Source organism: Saccopteryx leptura, chromosome 1 (genome assembly GCF_036850995.1).
Source record: "Saccopteryx leptura isolate mSacLep1 chromosome 1, mSacLep1_pri_phased_curated, whole genome shotgun sequence".
NCBI lineage: Eukaryota > Metazoa > Chordata > Mammalia > Chiroptera > Emballonuridae > Saccopteryx > Saccopteryx leptura.
Window position 1 is genome coordinate 55,140,260 of NC_089503.1, and position 24,733 is coordinate 55,164,992.

At 42.7% G+C, this 24,733-nt stretch overlaps 3 protein-coding genes across 3 annotated transcripts; all 3 read left to right on the forward strand.

Moving 5' to 3' along the window:
* The first annotated feature begins 852 nt into the window (after positions 1–852).
* Positions 853–8,918, forward strand: OR52H1 (olfactory receptor family 52 subfamily H member 1). The gene is given in 10 exon segments (XM_066360077.1): positions 853–896; positions 898–968; positions 971–1,042; positions 1,045–1,162; positions 1,164–1,324; positions 1,327–1,603; positions 1,605–1,650; positions 1,652–1,781; positions 7,098–7,176; positions 8,792–8,918. Coding segments are annotated over 10 exon segments (1,125 nt in total).
* A 3,607-nt stretch (positions 8,919–12,525) lies between these two features.
* Positions 12,526–19,521, forward strand: LOC136394213 (olfactomedin-4-like). The gene is made up of 6 exons (XM_066367019.1): positions 12,526–12,651; positions 14,389–14,541; positions 15,375–15,599; positions 15,784–15,949; positions 16,351–16,510; positions 18,637–19,521. Exons 1-6 carry the CDS (start codon positions 12,583–12,585, stop codon positions 19,358–19,360), a joined length of 1,497 nt encoding a protein of 498 aa, XP_066223116.1. The 5' UTR covers positions 12,526–12,582; the 3' UTR covers positions 19,361–19,521.
* Positions 19,522–21,760: 2,239 nt separating this feature from the next.
* Positions 21,761–23,533, forward strand: UBQLNL (ubiquilin like). Its single transcript, XM_066360078.1, is given in 10 exon segments — positions 21,761–22,397; positions 22,400–22,612; positions 22,615–22,701; positions 22,704–22,790; positions 22,793–23,065; positions 23,068–23,124; positions 23,127–23,260; positions 23,263–23,308; positions 23,311–23,334; positions 23,337–23,533. Coding segments are annotated over 10 exon segments (1,755 nt in total).
* Positions 23,534–24,733: the final 1,200 nt, after the last annotated feature.

The following is a 24,733-nucleotide window of genomic DNA, read 5'->3' on the forward strand; positions in this document are numbered from 1 at the left end:
GACAATTTGAGGATAACATGATGGTAAAATGCATGAGAAAATGTAAATTTATAACAAAGTATGTTTGCAATTTTAAGTATTCAATGTGTGAATGTATCTGAAAGTATGTTTACTGGGGGGGTATCTTTAGTCTAATAAAAATGTGTAGAGAAGGAAATAATTCTTATTTAGGACAGAAATCTTAACTAACATTGTCATTAAGTCCAGAATATTAGGTTATTATACAGCTGTATAGTGTATAGGGGTTTAAAAACTTTTTTTTTTTTTTGTAAGAGCAGGGCTCATGAATCTCAGTTATAGAAAATTTTCCTAATTAAAATTGAGTTATCCAGATAGTGTAGGAATTCAGCTAGCATATGCTAAGCTGACTTAGGTTACTAGATGCCCATTAAGGGCAGCTGACCTCACAAATCTTAGAATCACAGTCACCAGGGTGGTACGAGTAATTACCTTGAGGCAGAAATTGATATAACAATGACAGAACAGACAGATCTTAAACAATGATGCCCATAAAGTCATATAAACTGTATAAGAGTGATTGCAGCAGGTCTGGAAGTTGCCTTGGAAAAGTTGTTTAAATTATTGAAAAAGAAGATATTCTTTCTATGTAAAATGATTGTATAAATCAAATACATTTAAGATAATTCTGGTTTATGCATGTTAACCTCAGTTGTTGTAATATCAATCTTTATTTAAATCAAAATTTTTTATTTTGGATGACAAGTTATATGATCACCTTTTCTTTACAAAAATCAATAATGACAGGTGGTTGGAAGTGAGAGTGATTCAAGTGACCCTAACTATCCTTTAACACTCTCCGTCCTCAGAACCCAGGCTAAATCTTTGTTTGCAATGGTCATTTTCAACCTGAGCAGCTACAACACAGGACCTTCATCCTGGTGGGATTCCAGGCCTAGAGCATTCCCACGTGTGGATTGGGATTCCCTTCTGTATCATCTATATCTTGGCCAGGTGGGAAACTGCATCCTTCTCTACCTCACCGAAGTGAAGTGTAGCCTTCACAGTCCTATGTCCTTCTTTCTCTCATGCTGGCCATGACTGACCTTATCTTGTCCACAGCTAGTGTTCCTAAAACACTCAGTACCTTTTTGCTTGGGCCTTGAGAAATTATATTCCAAAGGTAACTTACACAAATGTTTTCCCCACTATAGCTTTGTTCTGGATTCAGCCATCTTGATGGCTGTGGCATTTGATTGCTTTGTGGCCTTTTTTTTTTTTCCTTTGAGATACACCACTTTCTTGACCCCCAAGAACATCATCAAGACTGTTGTGGGCATCTCTTTTCACAGCTTTTGCATCATCTTGCTTCTGTATTCTTGCTCAAACGCCTGCCTTTCTGCCAGACACACATTGTACCCCATGCATACTGTGAGCATATAGATATTGCCTGACTCGCCTCTGCTGATATCTCAATCAACATCTGGTATAGCTTTTGTGTTCCCATCGTGACAGTAATCTCAGATGTAATTCTCATTGCCTTTTCTTATGCCCTCATTCTCTGTGCTGTTTTTCACCTTCCTCCCCGAGATGCCCACCAGAAGGCACTTGGCACTTGTGGTTCCCACTTCTGTGTCATTCTCATAAACACTTGACTTTTTCTCCATTCTTGCCTGTCACTTTGGACATAATTATTTCCCACACATTTCACATTATTTTTGCCAATTTTTATACATTTCTTCCACCTGCACTCAACCCCATTGTCTATGAAGTGAAGACCAAGCAGATCAGAAATAAGGTCATATTTTTGTTTTCTACCAAAGGTATAGAATGATATTCCACTGTATACTGGAATAGCTAAGATAATTTGTAGTGTATTTAAATGTAGCAAAAATATAAAAGCAAATGATATTGAAGTAAGAACTGTCTGCAGGTACTTTTGCATACCAGGAAAATGGTATGATACCTATGAAAAAGATGGTCCTGTGTATAAAATATTCTTGGATGAGTTGTTTCCTTATGGTTATTCTACAAGGTCTGATCAGGGAAAAGAAGGTGCAAACAGAGAGCTGTATTACTTACTCTAATGGAAAAATATTAAAATTTGGAAATTGAGGTTTATAGTTATGAAGAAAAAAATGTGAGATAGAGTCACTAAGGGAGAGAGACAAAGTAAAATTATCAGTTAGACATTACTTATTAATAGGATTAAGAAATGGATTTAGGACATTTACAATATTTGATTCAATTATTATCCATGTTATGCCTCACTGTATTTCCTTAAATGTCTATCCACCCTGCACATAAACATTTTCAGTATAAATCTGCTATAATTAGTAATGAAAGCAATGAGTTCTTTCAGCAGTGCTGTCATGGAAATGAGAGAAGTATATTTATCAACGCCAGAGGTACTGGCACTTGTGCTGAGATAGAAGAGTAGCTTTCAGGCTTCAAGACACATTGAGGAAGTGAGTGACCCTGGAGGACATGACTCTTAAAAATAGTTGGAGGTCCAGGAAAAGGACTGGATTTCTCATTGTGGAAGATAAAAAAAAGAAAAAAAAGAAAAATCTTTTAGCCCTCTTTATATCATACAGTGGTGAGACTTCAAGCTAGTTCAGTTGAATGCTAGTATTAAATATGCTCCCCATTGTCCAAAGGACTAGTGGAGCTCTTATTTATAGAATTCATTTTCTTGATTGCAAGAGAGTCAATTAGAAGACACACTTCTACAGTGAGAAAAGGGATGAGAAGGGCAGCACTATGGTGATGTAACATTTATGGTAAGATGCGTCCAAATGTCATAAGCATTAGAACTGAGGAATTACTATATATTGTGAAAAAAGAAAGATATACAGTTGTTCCAATAAATTTAAAAAAATATTTATTCATTTGGAAAATATTTGAGTAGGTACTATATTTCAAACTTTATTCTAAGCATTCAGAATATGAGGTTAAAAATTATGAAAGAGGATCTACCCTGCTTCTATAGAACTTATATTCTAGAAAGAGTAGCAGATAGGAAACATGAAAACAAATACATTCATTGCTTTCAAATAGCAATAATATAACCAGTGCAAAAAATAAAGCTGAGTAAAGTGATGAAGAGGACAAAGTAAAAATGACTTTTCCCAGGTACATAGTAAAGAAGTCATATATGTAGAGTTAGAACAAAATCTCTCATCCCCCTCCCCCTCCAGTTCAGAGATATTCCTTCCCATTGAACACAGCCTCACTGTTCCAAAAACAGACTCCAGAATATCAGAGCCTGTTTTTATTGTCCTTCTAAGCTCCAGTTGTCTTAAATTTAGCCACATGTGACCGGGGATTCTGCTTCCTGTGCCAAATGTTTAAAAATGCTCAAAAATATCAGAAGAGATTATCTTTTATTCTCTTCTGGTTGGTTATTTCCCTCTTGCTGAAAATGTGAATTGGTCAACAGCCGATACTTTAAAAATTTTACTAAAAGAATAATACATAAATTGAGTCTGACCTGAGCCAAGATAATTTAAATGTATGTGCATCCTTCAACCTGGCAGTAACACAAACCCATGCTTATTCACCAACAGGCACCAATGGCTTTCATGCAGGCTTAGTGACCTAGAAAAATAACAAAAATAACAAAGGAAGGATTCTGTCCTGCACTATCTCCATTTCCTCTTTCCACCCTCTGTCTTTGAACCATTTATCTGTTATTATTATTTTTATACCCTTCCCAGAAGACTTCATGCATTTCTATGTCTTTATGGACTCTTTGCTGGTAACTATGTCTCAGTTTCTAGATGTGATTTTCCTTTAAATTTCAGTGTCTGCTTTCCTACCTCAGGAGATTGGTACTAGGATTTTAAAAAATTGTAGATAAATATGCTTTTCAGATTTTAAAACAGTGTTCTAATGTTAGCTGTTATGTTAGTATTTTACTAATACCACTGCCATTGCTCCCTAGGACCATAGTGTTTAAATTTGAGCTCATCATTATCATTTAAAATACTCTCACCCCACAGCATAGAGAATACAGTCAACAGTATTGTAATAGCTATATATAGAACCCACTAGACTTATGGAGGTAATCAGTGTAAGTTATATAATTCTAATCATTATATTATACACCTGAAATTAATATAATGTTGCATTTCAAATGTGATTGAATAAAACCTAAGTAAAAAAAAAAGAAAGTGCTACCTCCCTTTTACTATTTATTAAAGGAGAAAACAGGCCCTGGTCAGTTGGCTAAGTTGGTTAAGAGTGTTATCCCAGGCCCTGACCGGTTGGCTCAGTGGTAGAGCATCAGCCTGGCGTGCAGGAGTCCTGGGTTCGATTCCCAGCCAGGGCACACAGGAGAAGTGCCCATCTGCTTCTCCACCCCTCACCCTCTCCTTCCTCTCTATCTCTCTCTTCCCCTCCTGCAGCCAAGGCTCCATTGGAGCAAAGATGGCCCGGGTGCTAAGGATGGCTCTGTGGCCTCTGCCTCAGGCACTAGAATGGCTCTGGATGCAACAGAGTGACTCCCCAGAGGGGGAGAGCATTGCCCCCTGGTGGGCATACCGGGTGAATCCCGGTCGGGTGCATGCGGGAGTCTGTCTGACTGCCTCCTTGTTTCCAGCTTCAGCAAAATGTGAGAGAAAAAAAAAAAAAGAAAAAAAAAAGAGTGTTATCCCAATACAATAGGTTGTGAGTTCAATCCCTGGTCAAGACAGACAGGAAACAACCAAACAATGCATGACTCAGTGGAACAAAAAGTGAATGCTTCTTTTCCCCTCCTGCTTTCTCACCCTTACTTTCTCTGTCTCCCTAAAAATCAATAAAAAAATTAAGCCCTGCCTGGATAGCTTGGTTAGTTGGAGCATCATTCTGGTACACAGAAGTTGCCATTTCAATTTCCTGGTTTGGGCATATACAGGAACAGCTTTATGTTCCTGTCTCTCTTCCTGCCTCTCATTCAAAAACAAACAAACAAAAAACAAACAAACAAACAAACAAAACCCACAAATAAAATAGATTAGCCACAGCTTTGTTCTTTCCTCAAGTTTAAATTTACTATCCTAGTTGACAATGACTCTTTTAAGATTGCAAATATTCTGCCTAATTGTCAGACCATGAATAAAATTCATATTTTAGTTTGGGTTAAGACATTATGCAAAAATCAGCAGGTAATTTTCTAACACATAAATTGCCTCATTCTATATCTTTTCTTTTTTGTGAATTCTACATCTCTTATACTAAATAAGGGCTATTAAGACCTTATTAATAAAGGAATTGACTTCCCATTTTAAGAATATAGAACACTTTTCTATAAAAAGTAGATATCAACAAATATATCCTTTATACACTCTCTTCCAGACTTTCCACATCTAACCACTCTTTAGGGCTTTGGGATTTGATTTCTGTTGCCTTTTAGACTTGAGCCACACTCACTCTGCCATCTCATTTGCTCCCATCTTGTTGTCCAGATTCTTGCATCTTATACCTAGGCCAGATTTTGTACATATGCTTAAAATCATGTGGCAAAGACAATTAGATATAGTTATTTTGTTCCAGGAGTAATAAAAGTACTAAGGATATGCCTGACCTGTGGTGGCGCAGTGGTAAAGTGTTGACCTGGAATGCTAAGGTCTCCACTTTGAATCCCTGGGCTTGCTCAGTCAAGGCACATACAAGAAGCAATTACTACAAGTTGAAGCTTCTCGCTTATCTCATCCCCTTCTTTAAAAATCAATAAAATATAAAACAAAAAAGTACTAAGGAAATAATAATAATAATAATAATATTGTTTAACATGTGTTAGGCATTTACTGTGTTTCAGACACTGTTTTACCCTATATAGTTGCTTTACATACATTATTTTATTTATCATTACATTATTTCTATAATGTAGGCATGTTTATTATTATCTTGATTTTAGAGATAAGAAAATTGAGGCATCTGACCTGTGGTGGTGCAGTGGATAAAGTGACTATCTAAAGTGCTGAGGTCGCTGGTTTGAAACTCCAGGTTTGCCTGGTTAAGGCATATGCAGCAACTACAAGTTGATGCTTTCTGCTCCTCCATGGCCCATTCTTTCTCTCTCTATCCTCTCTCTAAAATCATTCAATATTTTTTTTTAAATAAGCAAGAAACTTGAGGCATAAAGAAACTGAGTATCTTGTCTAAAGTCACAGTTTATATGTAGCAGAAGTAGGGTGTCATCCTTGGTAATGTGGCTTCAGAACCCACTCTGGATCTTAACCACTGTGCTTAAGTGGGAATAAACAGAAGCAAGAAAAATGTAACCTTGAACCATGTTTTTCTCTCACGCCTACCTCCTCCAAAATCAGGATAAGGACTACATATTCTGTTTAAATCAGGGTTCAAAGTGATTAACCTATTCACTGCAAATAATATAACAACCCTGTACTGCTGTCTGAGTTCACTTCTTGACCTCTTTTTACTATTCCTTTTTTCCCATAATGCTTCCAGATGCATTTAATATGTTCTTTAATATTCTATTCTTTCCTGGAGGGAATATCTTGTCCCTCAAGTCTCTTAGGCAGGACATGGTATGTGATCCTCTCTGAGTAGAGTAGCTCTAAGGAGCCAGAGGCCCCCTGAAAAGGGTCAACAGAAAAAGGAGGAGGAAGTGATGAACTCTGGCTTGGAATCCCATGGAGAGGAGGCAGAAGAGGGGGGGGACAAGTCACAGCCTATGGCTGGTTCATGCAGGTCTGTGCACCACTAGTAGCCCCAAAGATTCATGCCAGGAAGAAATGTGAATGGAGTCAGAATGAGGATACCCTCAGAGTGGGAGTGAAATCCCAGGGGCAAGTAGAGCTGCCGTATCTGTGTGAGTGGTAAAGCCAACTTCTTTCAAGTAGAAACTTGTTCTCAATTGAAGAATAGGCAAAAAGTCCAGGACAGGAAACAGTCCTGAACTGTGATCCAGGAGATCTTATTCCTAGTCTCAGTTCTATGTGACCTTATCTTCTCTATACACCAGTTTCCTGATCACAGATAGGAGCACACATTAGTGTGACACCTTTAAAGTACGTCACCAGCAAGGAGAAGCTCCTGGACTCCGAGCCACAGCTCAGAGACAGTAGGGCCTGGGAGTTCAGGGAGAATAGAGAATCTACCTCACTTTTCCCTCAATGTGTCCTTTGCAGAACTCCTGACCTACCGTGGCACTAGGCCTGGAGATGAAGTGAGAGACTGGCAGGCAAGGAGAGCAGAGAAGGCAGGTAGGTGATATGAAGCATGCGACTGCAGCTACAGAGAAGCAAATGCAGAACAGAGGCTGAGGCTGGAGGGTGGGAAATGGGTCCTGGCTTCCTTCTCCTCCCTGTCGTTTAGCCTATAGGAGGAAATGGGAATAGCAGGAGTATGGCTGGTAAACCTGGAGAAAACAGGGGAGCTGTCCCTGGAATATTGCCAAGAGGAAGTGTGCTAGTAGAGCCCACACTTTGAGTACAGGACTTTTTTTTTTTTTTAACCACGCCCCAGCCTGGGTACAGTTGTGCTTACCCTGTGGTTTTGTAAGAGACATTCTCAAGCCCTGAGGGACTTGACACACCCTTCTTCTTTTGTAAAGTCTGGGCCTGCTTAGTTGGTCACAGCAAAATGTTCCCAGGGTTCAGAGGAACTCACAAGGGCTCCCGTTGTGAGAGAGTCCCCATGACTTGGTGAAGCTTCATCCTTCACAAGGAAGCTCTGGTTTCTAAAGAAGACGTCCATGTAGAAAAGTCTAGCTGGTAAAGTAGCTGACCCTACTCGGCGAGCATCAGAGTGGGGATGTGAGAGAAGGCCCAGGATGCTGTGCTGCAAAGAAGGCTGGAGCACATACAGAAGCTTGATAGCTTCACCCAGGGCCAGAGACCTGATTCTCTGCTCATCTCTCCCAGGTTCCTCAGTCTCTAGGACTAGGTTAAAATACCAGATTCTATATCTTATGAAATTCAAAGACATAATTGTGGTCTTTAGGTGGAGCATGAAGAGCTTCTTGTAGGCTGTTTCATACTCACATAAACCCAGGTATGTGAAGTCCACCTGCCTCAACCATTTTAAACTGACCACCACTGGTACTGTTACTGTGGCATGAATGCCACATCTGGACCAGGTGCTTCTATGGCAGTCTGACCTGGATGCTCTGCTGTGCCCTCAGTGGGATCAGAACTTTCCCGGACTGAGTTCTGTATAATCCAAGGGCTTCCCCCATGAACAAAAGATGAGAAGAACATAAAGGTCACAAAGCTCAATCAGGACATGAATGTCTATACTGGTCAAGGGAGAAATTAAATTTATGACACAAGTACATAGAGCTATGATGGATCAAAGCAGGAGGGAGGAATTATCAGAGGATATGGGTCCCTGGAAAAAAAATACTGGACAGTCTGGGAGAATTGTGATGTTTCAGTGAGTGAGTCTAAGCTAATAAAGTGGCTTCTGGGAAAGGATCTTGGAAAAGGAGCTTTGTTTGAGCAGCTGTCAGTAAATGGAGTAGAAAATAGCCATTGCGTATTTCCCTCCTCTGCCTTACCTTTCTCTGGGAGTGAAGGGAGCACAAAGGCTATATGGCAGTTGGAAAGATTAGGCTTAGATAACATGACAGACATAACTTTGGGACACATCATCAGGAAAAACACATTTCAATGTCCCCATGAGCCTGATTTGAAGAAGAGACATCTCATTCAGAGAAAACTATCAGAAGAGCATGATCTTTTCTTTTCTTTTTCTTTCATTTTGTTTTCTTTTCTTTTTAAATTTATCATGTTGACAGAGTTTTAAGTTCCCACTCAATGTGAAGAAGAGCATGGTCTTTAGCCTAATGAGTGTTGACACAAATCCTGGTTCTATTTCTCAGATGTGTGACCAAGAGTAAGGCTGTTAACCTTGATCCATCCTATGGCAACACGACGGTTAGGGAATCTGTAAGTCAGCATATACGAAATTCTCAGAACAGTGTCTGGCATAAAGATGACTCTCCATAAATACTATAGCACCCTAAGCCCTAAGCCCTGTCCTCATCTATCTAGCATTTGTAGAACTGTGGACTGCCTCTCTCAGGCTCCATTTATACCCCACAGGGACAGGCCCAGCTGGAACCAGGAGATGGAGCTGGATCCCATTCTGCCTGCTTTCAACCAGACCATGCTCATCTCCAGGCCCAGGCCCTTTGTCTTGTTGGGAATACCAGGCCTTGCATGCCTGTCTGTCTGTGCCTGCTGTATGTACATGGCCTCTTCAACAAGATGTGCCCTTCAACTGGGGCAGATGGCAGTTGGCAAGACACTCCAGGCACCCATGTACCCGCTCCTGGGAATTCTGGCAGCCACTGACTTCATTCTGGCCATATCCACAGTGCCCAAGGCTCTGGCTGTGCTCTGGGGTCCATCAGATGAGATCTCCTTTGAGGCCTGCCTAACTCAGCTCTTTCTGGCCCACGTAGCCTTCATTGTGGAGTCAGTGCTGCTCGCTATGGCTGTGGATCACTATGTGGCCATCTGCCAGCCTCTGTGTTATGGAATATTGCTGACCCAGTGTGTGATCAGTATAGTGGCTGTAGACTTTGTGATCCATCGTGCTTGTATCATGGTGCTTCTTGTAGTTCTGCTGCAGAGACTGCAACATTGTTGGCATGGGGTGTTCCCTACACCTACTGCGTTTATGTGTATGGCTCAGTGGGCATGTGATGACATACACTGAAACATTTGGTACACACTGGCCATTATGTTTCTCTCACCAGCCCTGAACCTAGAGCTCATAGGTGCTTCCTCAACTCACATTCTCCATGATGTCTGTTCCTTGCCATCCCATGGTGCCCACCACAAAACCCTGGGTACTTGCAGGTCTCATGCCAGTATCTTCACTCTCTTCTTTATACCTGTACTCATCTCTTCCTTGGATTGCCATTTTGGCTGCCACACAGTGCCCAGCCATGCCCACATTCTGCTGGCTAAACTCTACATAATGGTGCCACATGTGTCCTTAATCTTGCTGTCTACAGAGTGCGGGCCCAGCAGCTTGTTCAGAGTCTCAAGCACTTGCTTCAGCTCTGCTGGGTTGGAGCAATGAGGGATGTGGGCCCTGAGAGAGCTTCTCATGAAAATGAATGAGCACTCTATTTTCTCCAGTGTGTGCCCTCAGATGGTCAAGCAGTGCTGCGGGACCCATTTAGGCAGAGAGCTAACCATGGAATATCCATTATCTGCCAATAGATGGCTCTATGCTCACCTCACTTCTATTCTTATCATGAGGACACGGTACATATTGAACTGACCTATCCCTATGCCTTCCATGCTTGGACTATCACAGCTCTTTCTAACCCCATATTGATCTCCGTAGATGTATCACGTACATATAGAAGCGGTCAGACCTGGACCTGGGCAGGCAGGAAGGCCCAGGACAGCTTAGGCATCAGGATCTTGTCTTTCTCCATCACTCTATCTAGCCAGGATCAGATTAGTGAAAGGTGGCTCTGAATGGGGCCTTTTGTACAGTGTGTAACACTAAGCAAAGATTCCATATTTGCTGAAGGGATGAAGACAGAAGGTGCTGGGAAAATAACACAATGTGAATAAAATAGAACACAGTTCTGGAAACTGACCTGGTTTCTGAGCTGGGTGAATAATACCTAAATCTGGAAGACCTGTTGGCTCAGGGAAAGAAGGGAGTAGACACTACTGTGGCTGCCTCCCTAAGCTATTTCTTACTTTTTTTTTTTACTTTTTTTTTCTTTGTATTTTTCTGAAGCTGGAAACGGGGAGAGACAGTCAGACAGACTACCGCATGCGCCCGACCGGGATCCACCCGCTCTGCCCCCCCCCCCGCCCCGGGGCTCGCTCTGCCGCGACCAGAGCCACTCCAGCGCCTGGGGCAGAGTCCAAGGAGCCATCCCTAGCACCCGGGCCATCTTTGCTCCAATGGAGCCTTGGCTGCGGAAGGGGAAGAGAGAGACAGAGAGGAAGGAGAGGGGGGAGTGGAGAAGCAAATGGGTGCTTCTCCTATGTGCCCTGGCCAGGAATCGAACCCGGGTCCCCCACACGCCAGGCTGACACTCTACCGCTGAGCCAACTGGTCAGGGCCAAGCTATTTCTTACTTGACTTAGATCCTTAGCCTTCTCCTGCTTTTTTCAACTAGTACCACTTGCTAGTTTCAGCTGTCAAATAGTAATAAGATGACCCAGCACCCGTTTTTATGCTTCATGTTCTCTCTGTTCTTTCACCCTTTCTCCTCTCCGTCACTCCTGTCCTTAGGTTTAGTAACACCCTCCTGGATACTGATTCTGCATAGGTTTCCAATTTCATGCAGCTTAGATTTTCCAACTCATTTCTTATCTCCCTGAACTCTGTGGCTCCTCTGGACCCACTGTTACATCAAGACCAGGCCAGAGGAGTTGGAGAATAGATCCCTGGGCTTAGGCAGGAAGTCTGAGGTTGAAAATCTATAAAGCAAGATAAGATATGATATCTCATCAATGATTGCCTAACAGAGCCTAGGGCATATTTACGTGGAGTCACCTCACCTAAGCTCTCAGATCCTTTCCCTAGAAGGAGAAGTGGAGGTTTCATATGCCTTTCTCAACCAGGTATTGTGTGCTGGGCAAAGGATCCTAAAGGGTAGGATAAGTAAGCAAAGGACCTTTATGTTGAATTCCCTTAGTATCTAAAGTTGGGGGTGCAGTGAGAAATAAGAAATTAATAAAGGATACAGACAGTAGAGTTACAAAACCCAAATTCTTTAATGGAAAAACAGGGTAGGGAGAGTGACATGTACTTCACAGAAAAACTAACATTCTCCTTGGCATTTGGGCAGATGTGAGACTCATCATGGCCTGAGTACTCAAGAAGCAAAGCAGCACCAGGGCCACTGTACTATGACTCCTTATCCAGGACTCAGAACACAAACTCTTCTCTGGCTGTAGGGACCAGTTGGGAGCCCAGAGGACTGGAGGTTCAGCAGACTGTGTGAGTTGTTAGAAGATACTGGGATGCAACTTTCCTGAAGTATAGACAGTGGAGGCTACTGGCATCAGGAGCTTGAATTGGGGGCTACATTTGAATAGGGGGGTGGGATAGAAATGTTTAGAAAATCTGTAAGAGTGGAAGAGACACATTCTGGGAGTGAGGCAGGGCACACAACAGAGGAGACCAGCACAGTGTTGCTGAAGCAACCCTCCTAGATATACAGCTTGTCCCTCATCCAAGGGCGCATGGTTAAGTTCATGGCTTCTGTCCTTGAGATGAAGCAGGTAAGGTCGCATTTCCTTCTAGAGTTTTCCTTCCCTCAAGCTGAGGGAAAGGCCATAATCCTTCCTGAAATGGACCCATCCCAAGGCCTCCACAGAATGTATCAGGTTTGCCTTAATCTGTTTGAACAGGGGTGCCCAGCAGGACAAAGACGGATCTCAGATCGGGGATGAATGAGAAAGACCCTGTTTATAGTGAGAAACTCATTCCACCACATATTTGTAGGAGGCACCAGTGTGTTGCAAGCTTTCTTTCCCACCCTTTACCCCCATACCTTCTCCACACCCTCCCTCCCTTCAGATGTCGAAATCTGAGCCCCTCCTGGTGAGGCTGTTGTTCACTTGGACCAAAGATAAAAGCATAGGGGAACTCAGAGATCTTAGTCCATCCTGCAGCTGATGCAACATGCAACCCGTCTTAACCCTTCTGACTACTCTACTGCTGCTGCCCCTGGTGCTCCCAGGACAGACTCAGGTATAGGTGGATGGTGGAGGGCTTGCAAGCAGAGTGGGAGATGGTTCTGTGTTTTGGAATGGTTTCCCTCACTTCTTGGGTCCTTTTAAATAACTTCCTATGTTCTGGGAGAGAGAGAAGGTAGAGAGGGAAGGGTTGAAGGAGGACAGAATATTCTGCCTGCTTTGAAGATCCCTGGGCTTGGGTGGGCTTATAGTGAGAGAGGAAAACAAGGATGAAGGTGAGAGGAATAAATTCTAGGCTGTCCACATGCTCTTTATTAACCTTCATTTTATGCAGAAGTCTGCCACCCTTTACCTGTGTTAAGGATGCTGGAGCTAAGGTAAGTTAGCTTGGGCTGTTGTAAGCATGTGATTTCTGCTTCATTATCCTCCTAAACTATATTGTTGAGCTGGAATTGCAGCAGGCAGAAGATAATGCCAGATTAACTACCAAGGCCACAGACACTAGGTATGGGACTATTCAGAGGAGGACTAGAGACATATCTTAATTCTCAAAGATTCTGTAAAGAAACCTCATCTGGTGCCACAGGCCTAACCAACAAGTTGAGAAGGAGTCTTCAATCTAGAACTAGCCCATCCAGCTTCAAAATGGGCAAGGGAAGATGGCCATAGGGGCTCCTAATAACTAACAAACTAATGAGTCTTAATAACTTAGAATCTATAATAAATAACTATAATAACCACAGGCTAGTAAGAGTCTTTACAAATTAATCGCTACATATATGTATTCATAAAATAAAGCATAAGATTCTATTTACACACAAGGACACTGGAACACCAAGAGAGTAAAGTAATTCACCCAATGTCACAGGGCCAGAAGTAGAACTTAGGCAAACTGGCTCTAGAATGAGTGGGTTTATAAGTACAATTAAAGTTAAAGGGGAGAAGATTTCAAATGATGCATCTCTCATTTCTAGAACCTCCCCCCCCCCTCTGTTTAGCTGAGGCAAAGCAGCTGCCTGCCTCCCCCACACTGCGGGCCTGCATTGCACACCCACCCGAACACAGCTGGGAGCGCTGCTGCTCCCTTAGGAGTACAGGCACTGGATGTAGAACAAACATGAGACCTGCAGGCAGCTTGCAGCCTGATCACTTATTAATCATGTAACTCAGGAGAATATATATACATATATATTTAATTCTCAGAATCTCTGGTTTTCCCTTTATAAAGCATGGGTTACAAATTCTACCTTGTCATGTTCTTGTGAATGCCAAATAGCAGTCCAGACTTTGTTGCCCCATGGTGCCATTATTATGAATTTTTTCCTTTGACAATTTGGACCTCTCTGTATCTGCTGTCTTCAAGACAAAGCAAAGCTGTGGGGATTTACAAAGTCTCTAGAGTGGGGGTGCTGCACAAAACTGTAGCCTCTAAACTGGTCCCTTGACAAGTCCTTCAGAGCAGCCTTTCTCTCTCTCATAGACTAAAGTCTGCTTCCAGTTATGGGAATCGGGAATCACAGCCAGATCCAGACAGTACATGAAGTAGGGTGAGGGTGGCCCTACCGATAGGAGTTGGAAGGAGACTGTAGCTTCAGGTCTGGGAAGTCAAAGAAAGGGTCACTCAAACCCATGGCAGAAGAATGCCCAGACGTGTCCAGAACCACCTCCTGTGCAGAGACGACTGTTCTTAGGCACATCAGCAGGGGCAACCACTTCTCCTGTCTCATGTTGCCAAAAAGCTCATTGTGCCTCAATATATATGCTTAATGTGCCTTTAACCATAATTTTGCAGCTGGTAAGAGGTGTGTCAGGCTCCATGGATAAGGATGATATATGTCATTGTGTGGTTTACCTGCCCAACAACAACATCCTCTTGAAGCAGCTGGAACAACTACGGAGTACAGCCCAGGAGCTTATGGGCAAGTACGAGCAGGAGCTGTCCAGGGTGAGTTCTGGGGCTGGGGCTGGAGCAAGAAGTGGTATAGGCACAGCTTCTCCTGGACTCAGCATGAGGATGAGTTCTGGTAGTAAAGAAGGCGCTGAAGAGAAGCACAGCCCTCATCTTTGAGGTGTATCCTTAGTATAAACAGAAAATTAGGTACTGTTTTTGGGTGCCAGGGGAAGTAACAGAGAGGCTTGTGTAAAGGGTGCTTCCTACATTAACGGGTGAATTAGTGAGTATGGATTCACAGGGAGGTGGAAAGAGGGCAGAAAGCAAAAAAAGGCTTGGAAGTGGAAAGACCGGTGCAAAGAAGGTAGGACAGGGTTTGAGTGGAAGAGTTAAAATAGGAGCAATCGGTAGAGGGAGGTGTGGGTTGGGGCTGGTGAGCTTGGAATTGATGCTATAAGTGAGGATGAGTAAACCAAAATATTGCATCAGCAGTGTGACAGGCAGTTTGCTATTTGCAATGGTCTCTAGTGGAACTCCTGGGGAAGGTTGATGGTATGGGACCATACTGGAAACTGGAAGTCAATTTATTCATGCACTCACTAACCTCCTGAGAGTGCTCAGCTCTAAACAGAAAAGGAGAGAATCTGGGTGGTGCAGGGGGAACACTAATTTTTCTTGTAGCAAAAAGGATGCTAGTGTTCTCAGCTGTAAAATAGGAATAATGTTAATGCTCACTTCAAGGACTGTTAGTGAAAGCAAATAAGGTGGCGGATAAGATAACATTTTGTAAGCTGAGTGGCACTTGAGTGAAGATGGTTTGTAAATGGATAGGAAGAGCCATAGCTGTTGAAGTTTGGAGGAACTGCCTGTCCATCTCCCCATGCCAGGTCAGTGAGTATGCACGCACCATCAAAGATCAGGATACCCAGATCCTGGAAATGAACGGTACCCCGAAGGCCAGAGGTCCTACTGCCCTTGCTTCCTCTTATGAGTTCCCAACCTTCAACCTGCTGCGCTTGGAGCTGGAAGCGGCACAGGAGCTGGCGGCCCAGCTTAAGGCGAAGGGAAAGATTAGGGAGGCTGAGAACATCCTCTACCAACTCCAGAGCCAGGTATGTGGATGGATTTAAATATTTCTCTTCCCTCCTTAGCCTCCTGTCTTATCTAATCACAAATTTAAGTTTCCAAAAGCACTTCTTTCTGAGGAAGAAGACCCTGAGCTGAGAAATGTGCAAGCCTGAGTTCAGTTCTTAAGAACACTCAGTGGCCCACATTCCTGGCATCTCATTTCCATAGGTAGCTAATGCCAGCCTCACACTCAACCTTCTGGCTGACTCTAACCAGCGCAGCTTCCATGCTCTCCGTCAGGAGGTGGATGTCCTTGAGAGCCGCCTCAGCGAGTGTGAGAGGGAGAAGGAGCAAGAGGAGGTCTCCATAAACCCTGGCCCATACCTGCCCCCAGGTGAGGCCTCAGACGGAACTTCCCAGGATCTCATATATCCAAGGACAGGGTTGGGCATGTAGGGTTGGCTATGGTGTACTGAGGGGTGAGCAGTAAAGATCTTGATGTTAAGTAAGTCTTTTATTTCCTTGTTTGGTATATCACTAAGGGAAGCAGACTGAGATCGGTACATTCTCACACACAGGCATACCCATATACATAGACATGTAAATATACCCATAATCAGACATACACACTAGTCTCTATTCATGCACAATCACACCTGATTATATACTTATGTACACATTCAGGTGCATGGACATACACTCAACTGCACACATGATTATTACACATTCATATTCTGCTCTCTGGAGGTCATGTGCTTCACACCTATTTCATACCTTGCTTGTTGTCTCCTCTAGGTTCTTGTGCCCATGGAGGCCTCCAGAAAGTCAGCAGACCCCTCGTGGTGCAGCTCAATTGGAGAGGCTTCTCTTACAAGGCAGGAGCCTGGGGCCGAGACTCAGCACCTAACTCATCTTCTTCCCTCTACTGGGTGGCCCCTCTGCGTACAGACAGCAGGTGAGTCCAGGATGATTTCTCTTCTGCAACCAGGTGCATTCCAAATATACCCTAACAGGTTTCTTTGTGGTCTCATCTCAGCTTCTTCCCTCTATTTCAGGTGTGCTCCTGGGAAAACTTATTCTCAGCTTGATTACTCTCGTGAGAGTCTACTCTCAGGGGTGAAGCCCAACCTGCCCTAAGCTTTTTTCACAAACTCACTGTCTGAAATTTCTAATCCCATCATAATCTAAAGCTGGTTCTATGCTTAGCTTAATTTATCTCCAAACAAATTCTTTTATACCTGGACCTCAAAATCCTAACTTCTGCTCAGAAGAAGTTCAGAGGGTAAAATTGATCATACTTGACACTTGGAATCAAACAGATATGAGTTTGAATCATATGAATTAACATCTCAGACTTATTTTTAGCCGGCTGTAAAATGAGAGTAATTAAATAAATGAGAATACGACATGAAATTACACAGAAAAGTGTGGACAACATAGTAGGAGCAGATAAATATTTGTTAAAGAATGGTTAAATGAATCAATGGGTAGATGAATGAGCCCTTCAGTAAACTGTCAGCCTGGCTAGGAAGGCAGACACAAATCACAGACCAGGTATTTAAAGTCAGTACATACAGAAGTGTGATATAAACTCAACTGAGTAGGTGGTCATGGGAGGGATGAATGCGGGTTGAACCAGTCGTTAAAGAATCGCAGTGGAAGCTTATCTCAGGAGGCTGAGCTTTCTGCTGAAAAGGCTTCCCAAGTCCTATAGATATTTTGTAGTATACAGAACATACTTACCTGCTTTGGCTTTTTTTTTTTTTTAAAGCGAGGGAAGGGGAGATGGTGAGACAGACTCCCACATGCACCCCAGCCAGGATCTACCCAGCAATCTCATCTGGGGCCAAAGCTCGAATCAACAGTTATTTTTAGCTCCTGAGGCTGATGTGCTCTGACCAACTGAGCTATTCTAAGCACCCAGGGCCATGCTTGAACCAATTGAGCCACTGGCTGTGGGAGGGGAAAAGAAAGAAAAGGGGGAGAGAAGCAGATGGTTGCTTCTTTTGTGTGCCCTTACCAGGAATTGAACCCAGGACATCCAGACACTGGGCCAAAGCTCTATCCACTGAGTAAAGTGGCCCAGGAGCTTTGGTTTTTAAATCCTTTCAAAATCTCTACTGGTATAGCAGCACTTACTGCCTGATATTAAGAGATGGCAATACTCATAAATCAGGAACAATTTTAAAGTCTTTCCAAAGTGACCATCTGAGCTTAAGACCTCCTGAATCCAACTTCAAAACTCCTGTGTCTCTAGCACAGATAGATAGTGAAGTCTAAGTATAAAAGATTATCCTTAAAGAAGAAAAATTAATAGCTATCATTTACTTGATTATTTACCTTGAAATGAATATTCTAGTAATTATTTTAGAGATTTTTTTTTTTTTTTTTTACAAATTTGACATATGAACTGATTAACCTGGAGCCAATTACTTAATCTTTCTGAGACCCAATCTCCTAGTCTATGGGGATAAAACTTATCTGAAAATGATTTTATTAAAATTAAATGAGATCATACATGCATTGTACCTATTAGATATTATTGCCATTGATTGTATTACTACTGGAACTGGGTTTTTGCTTTTACAATTATTTATTTTGTCATAGTATAAGTAAAAAAAAATGGTTAAAAATCAATTTTGTTTGATTCCAAAGCCCACTATTAATTAGAACACCAGCCTGCCCATTTTTTATTAAGGCATAGAGAGGGATAGATAGGGACAGACAGACAGGAATGGAGAGAGGTGAGAAGCATCAATCGTTAGTTTTCCGTTGTGGCACCTTAGTTGTTCATTGATTGCTTTATCATATGTGCCTTGACTGTGGGGCTACAGCAGACCGAGTAACCCCTTGCTGGAACCAGCAACCTTGGGTCCAAGCTGGTGAGCTTTGCTCAAACCAGATGAGCCTGCACTCAAGCTGGCAACCTCGGGGTCTCGAACCTGGGTCCTCTGCAACCCAGTCCAACACTCTATCCACTGTGCCACCTCCTGGTCAGGCCCAGTGTGCTCATTTTTAATAGCACTTTGTTACTCTGCTTCTTGCTGTCTCCTGATGATTCTGATGTGGGGTTTGGTCTAGGTACTTTGACTACTACCGACTATACAAGTCCTATGACGACCTGGTGCTGATGAAGAACTATGAGGAGCGGAAGACGGGCTATGGTGATGGCAGTGGCAATACTGTGTACAAGAACTTCATGTACTTCAACTACTATGGCACAGGTGAAATAGCCAAGGTAGACCTCTCTACTAACCGCCTGGTTCTGCAGCGCCCGTTGCCCGGCGCCACCTACAACAACCGCTTCTCCTATGCTGGTGTGCCCTGGAAGGACTTAGATTTTGCCAGTGACGAGAAGGGTCTATGGGTGCTCTATGCCACAGAGGAGAGCAAAGGCAACCTGGTTGTGAGCCTCCTCAATGCCAGCACCCTGGAAGTGGAGAATACCTGGCGCACCAGCCAGTACAAGCCCGCCCTGTCAGGGGCCTTCATGGCCTGTGGGGTGCTCTATGCCTTACGCTCCCTTAACACCCGCCAGGAAGAGATCTTCTATGCTTTCGATACCACTAATGGGCAGGAGAGCCATCTCAGCATCCTGCTGGATAAGATGTTGGAAACGCTGCATGGCATCAACTACTGCCCCTTAGATCACAAGCTGTATGTCTACAATGATGGCTACTTGGTCAATTATGACCTCAGCTTCCTGGTGCTGAAGCCCAACCCACCACCAGCAGCAGCCAAAAGATCCTCTGCGGTTTCAGCTCTACCCAAAGCTGTCCAACCCAACAAGCCCTTCAGGCCCTGAGCCCCAATGGGAAGAGCATTGGTAAAAGTGTGTCCTCCTCTTCACCCTCTACGTGGCCCACTTCCCCAAATGGCCATCAGCCATAATGATTGGTGGCATTGATTATACTTAGTTCTTTCAACTTAGCATCTCAATCAGCTCATTAAAGTTTTCTTTAATAATTGTGTGGGTAGATTTAATTGGGTTTTCATTGGGAAACAAAATATGGGCTGGAAAATGTTGCTCCCTCTTTACTTGAATCATAGAATTATAGGAGCTGAACTTAAAATACATCTCATATTCTGTGTTGAAACTGAATTCAGCTCCTACATTTGTAGGACTCTGTGAGCTAGATTTGATCTCAGGTTGACAGCCTCTGCTTCTGGTGCAGAAGATCCAGGAGAGATGGTCATTAGACTGGGATGTGCAAGTTCCCTTTTTATCTTTTTTTTTTAAATAGTATTTTTAAAAAATTATTTTTATTTTTTATTAATTTTTTAGAGAAAAGGGAGAGAGAGATAGAGAGAGAGAGAAAGAAGGGGGGAGGAGCAAGAAGCATCAACTCACATATGTGCCTTGACCAGGCAAGCCCAGGGTTTTTGTTTTTGTTCTGAACTGGCGACCTCACTGTTCCAGGTCAACGCTTGATCCACTGCGCCACCACAGGTCAGGCCCAAGTTCCCTTTCTTATTCCCAGCCACCTGTGGAGTATCTGGAGGAAAAGGGGGTAGTGTCTTGGTGTAAAAATCAACATCTCACTGTGTAACATAGTCTCACTTTTGAGTATGAGTGAAAAGGGGCTAAGGTCTGAGTCCTGCTCCAGTAAGTGAGCAACTGATGGCTGAGCCCGAGGTAGGGTTGACGTGTATTGAGGTGTTGATCCAGACATTCTCAATAAAGAACCCTTTAGTGTAATAGCAGGAAGTCTCCTAGACAACTGTCTGGAGCTTCTTTGCTCATCTTCAAGACACAGGGTACATATGGGCCTGGACACTTTTCTTGACTCCTATCTGCACAGTGCACCTGCGCATGGGGCAGGTGAATGGAATGTTTAAGGTTTCAGGTCCTGAAGTCTTCAGTCACACAGATACCAGAATACTTTATATACACTACCTCATGAATATACTTTCACATGTATACATTTGCAAATATTTATCCAATCAGAGGTAAACACCCTCATATACAATATTTCCATCCACACTCAAACACCAACCTGGACATATGTATGCATTTTAACCTATCTACTAACAACAGGAAATTCATCTACTACCCAAATAAAAATCCATCACCATCTTCCAAATTTGCATGGTACTGAGTATCTGACATTTTAGTTGCATAAACTTGTCTAGTTAGAAATTCCACTGTTAACCACCTTTCCTCTCACCTTGGTTTATGGAAGTATCTTCCTCTTAATGCTTCAACACAAAAGTAGGCAATTAAAATCATGCTAGAACATTGGAACAAATCATTCTAAAAAATTCTGCTGTAATAACATATAGAAAAGACCAAATGATAAGTTAATTTATTAACCTTTGCAAGAAAAGGCTCATTAACCTTTAGTTTGGAATGCCTCTAGGGAGCTGCACTGGCTAACTCTGCTCCTGCTTCTAGGATAAAGAAAATCTCTACCTTTGATCCCAATCCTCTGAGAATGCTCGCAATTGAGTCTGCAATCCTTTAAATTTAGACTTAGAGAAAAAAAATGACCTTCTCTTTCATTTAAAAACTTTGTTCTTGCTCTATTTTTATTTGTAATCAACTTTCTCCAGATTACAGTACTAACAAATGCAATAAGCTTCTTTCTATGAGAGAGATTTCATTCTTACCCACAGATAGTTAGCTTATGGCTTCAGTAGACCCAACTTTTCATACTATAAGCCTAATACTCTTATAAAGGACCCCACATAGTACTACATATCCCACACAACCATTCTGGCCTTTTATTTATTTATATATTTTAATAGTTCCAACCTGATAACTTTATTCTCAATTTTCTGCATAATTTTTAAAATTTATTTTATTATGTAGATTTGAACCCCCTAAATATGTCCTCCTTTCTCTGTTAGTTCTGGCAGAGACTGTGAGGCCAGAGTTAACATCACAATATCCTTTTTCTGAAGAAGTTATGCTCTTGGTGGGTGGGGCAAGGGGAGGGACAGCCCCAGGAGAAGCCATCTCTACTTAGACCATTTTGTAGCAAGTATAAATCAGTAGTCATGACAGATCTCAGCTGGGCCACATCTGGACAACTCAGATGGGGATAGAACATCACAAAATACCTAGTCCAGCCTGGTTACTCTTCCTTTTTGGGGTGACAAAAAAAAACAAGCCTGTAGCCTGAGAACTTAATACCTGAGACAGAGTCTCATCCCTCCTGCCCCTACTACCACTTGCTCCCCATCTGCCTTCCCACTAAAATTCATGCAGCACGTCATGTCCAGAACATCCAGCATGGCTCAGACTGGCTGTCCTTCAGGTCTGCCTGCCAACAAGAACATCTCTTTGAGTACCATTCAAGTGACACTGAAGACATTAGGCAAGGAGGAAGACTTTATGATAGCTGATGACATCTTGGTGAGGCAGTTCAAGGAGAAGCTATTGGCTCACTTTCAATGCGAAATGGACAAACTAGTGCTGGTCTTCACGGGCCATCTTCTCAAAGACCATGAAACACTGAGACAGAGGGTCATCCTGAATGGCCACACTATCTACTTGGTCATCAAGTCAAAACAAGTCTCCAGAACCTTAGCCCATTCCTCCTGGGACCTACTGACCAATGAGCTCTGCCACTGGGACAGAATCACCAAAGGAAACAGCAGTGGGGTGTTCCAGCCTGCTGGTATGAGTCATACCCCAGTGGAATTAGCCCTCTTTGTGAAGCCTAGTGCACCTCAAGTGCATAAGCAGGCCCTGGAATTGGGTGGTCCTAAGTATATAGCACAGATACTGGAGAATGATAGCACCCAGTGGCTTCTGTTCACCATGGACTTCATGAGACAGTTCATCTTAGAACACCCAGAAATGTAACAACCAGTGCAGCAGAACCCAGAAGTCTCACATATGACAATTCTGACATCCTATGGCAGATGCTGGAGCTGGCCAGGAACCTTGTCTTGATTCAAGAGCTCATTCAGATACTGGCACAGAATCTTGAGCATCCACTGAGCCCTTGTTTACACCTGGATGTAGAGACAATCACAGATGGGGACAGTGCCTTGGATCAGAACTATGTTGATTCTAATAACCAATTACTCAATAGTACACAAGATCCCTTTGGGGCAATACTTTCACAGCTCTCTTGGAAAATCAAGTGCAAGAACAAGTCCAGTCATCATCCCTATCTCCACCATCATTGCAGGAAAGCATGACCAGCTCCCACAGCTCCCTATTACCTGAGTCATTTATAATAGATCTTGTGGTTTATCTTTAATCACCTCAGCCAGTGCTACCCCAGTGAGATGAACCATACTTATAGGACTAGTATTATTATCATTAACTCCACCAGAGGCCAGACTCATACTTGTGCCATTCAACAGTCAGCTGGGGAACTAGCCTTACTTAGCATACAACTCACATAGCAACCCCAGGGAAAAAGCAACGATGCCAGTAACAGCTCTGACTAGAAGTTAGAGGATGATTTCTAGCTGTCAGAGGAGAACAGCACTTCCCATAACATAGGAAGCATGATGCAATTGTTTCTGAACAACTCCTTCCTGGAAGCCCAGATGATTTTGTTTGTATGTCCCAGCTGAGTGAACAGTGGAGGCATCAGCTGCTCACCTTCCTGCACAGATGCAGCTTTCTGACGGGTTTATAGCCCTAACCCACCCTAAGGCATCACAAGCAATATTGCAGATTGAGCAGGGTCTGAAGCTGCTGGCCAGTGAGGATCCTATTCTTCTGCCCTGGGTTGCACCTTATCTCTCTGGGGCTTGGGCTGCAACATCCATGACATCTGGGATGTGCCAGATAGGCTGAGCCCAAAGGACCTGAGTGCTGCCAAAATCTGGAGCAGTCCAGCTAGTCTCTAGCTGGAGACTCTCCTTTCCACCCTCTATAAGCCCTGAGGTTTGTTTCAGCAAGCAAATGGTATCTCTTCAGGCCATGGGATTTGAGAACCACCACACCAATCCGCAGGTGCTCATTGCCACTGAGTGCTGTTTTAGCAAGCTCAAGATATCCCAGGGATTGTAGCCACAATGCCTGCCTATTTTCTTCTTTCCTGCCTGCTAACTCTTTTGACCACCTCTCTGCCAGCCAGAGAAGTCCTGGAGTAGGAGAAAGTGACCAATACCTTCTCTACCAAATAATTGACCATTGGCCATGGTAGAAAGATATGTCAATAAAATGGCTACACCCACTTGTTCCCATCTGAGGTTTGGCTTTATTCCTTTCACACAAAAAAAGGCAACTCTCTGTGTGATATCCCAGTCTCACTTACCTTCATATGTAAACACTCACATGTTTATATTAATATAATCATAGTACACATAGAACTACATGCACAGATATCATACCATGCTCATATACCTAACACCATGCATACGTATAAGCCTCAGACAGGGATGTAAAGATACACAGATTTACACAGCTGAAGATTCATATATATATATATATATATATATATATATATATATATGCACACATTCAACACACAGGTACACATATTTATGTGCATACACAAAGATACATAGCAAACCCACATGTAAGGAAGGCAAAACAAACAAAAGGGAAAAATATTATAAATAGAATCAGATATTTAGTTTTAAAGATTTTCTTGATTTCTCAAATCCAAATTGTTCAAACTTGAAAGTGGGAGAATCTCGTTTTTATGTTCCACCAATGTATGGAATCATGTAGTTCTTAGTTTTTTCTGATTTACTTATTTCACTCCGTATAATGTTATCAAGATCCCACCATTTTGCTGTAAATGATCTGATGTCATCATTTCTTATGGCTGAGTAGTATTCCATAGTGTATATGTGCCACATCTTCTAAGAGACATGGACAAGAGTGTGGTGGTTACCAGGGGTGGGGGGAGGGAGGACATGGGAGGGAGAGAGGGAGAGAGTTAGGGGGAGGGGGAGGGGCACAGAGAACTAGATAGAGGGAGGCGGAGGACAATCTGACTTTGGGCGAGGGGTATGCAACATAATTTAATGACAAAATAACCTAGACATGTTTTCTTTGAATATATGTACCCTGATTTATTAATGTCATCCCATTATCATTAATAAAAATTTATTAAAAAAAAAAAAAAAAGAAAAATTAAAAAAAAAAAAAAAAAAAAGAAAGTGGGAGAATAGTGGGCCAACGTAGGAAAAGTCCACATTTCAGTCAGGTCTTACTGACAATTAATCCTCCTAAGAGTCTGTTATTAATTGCCATATTTAC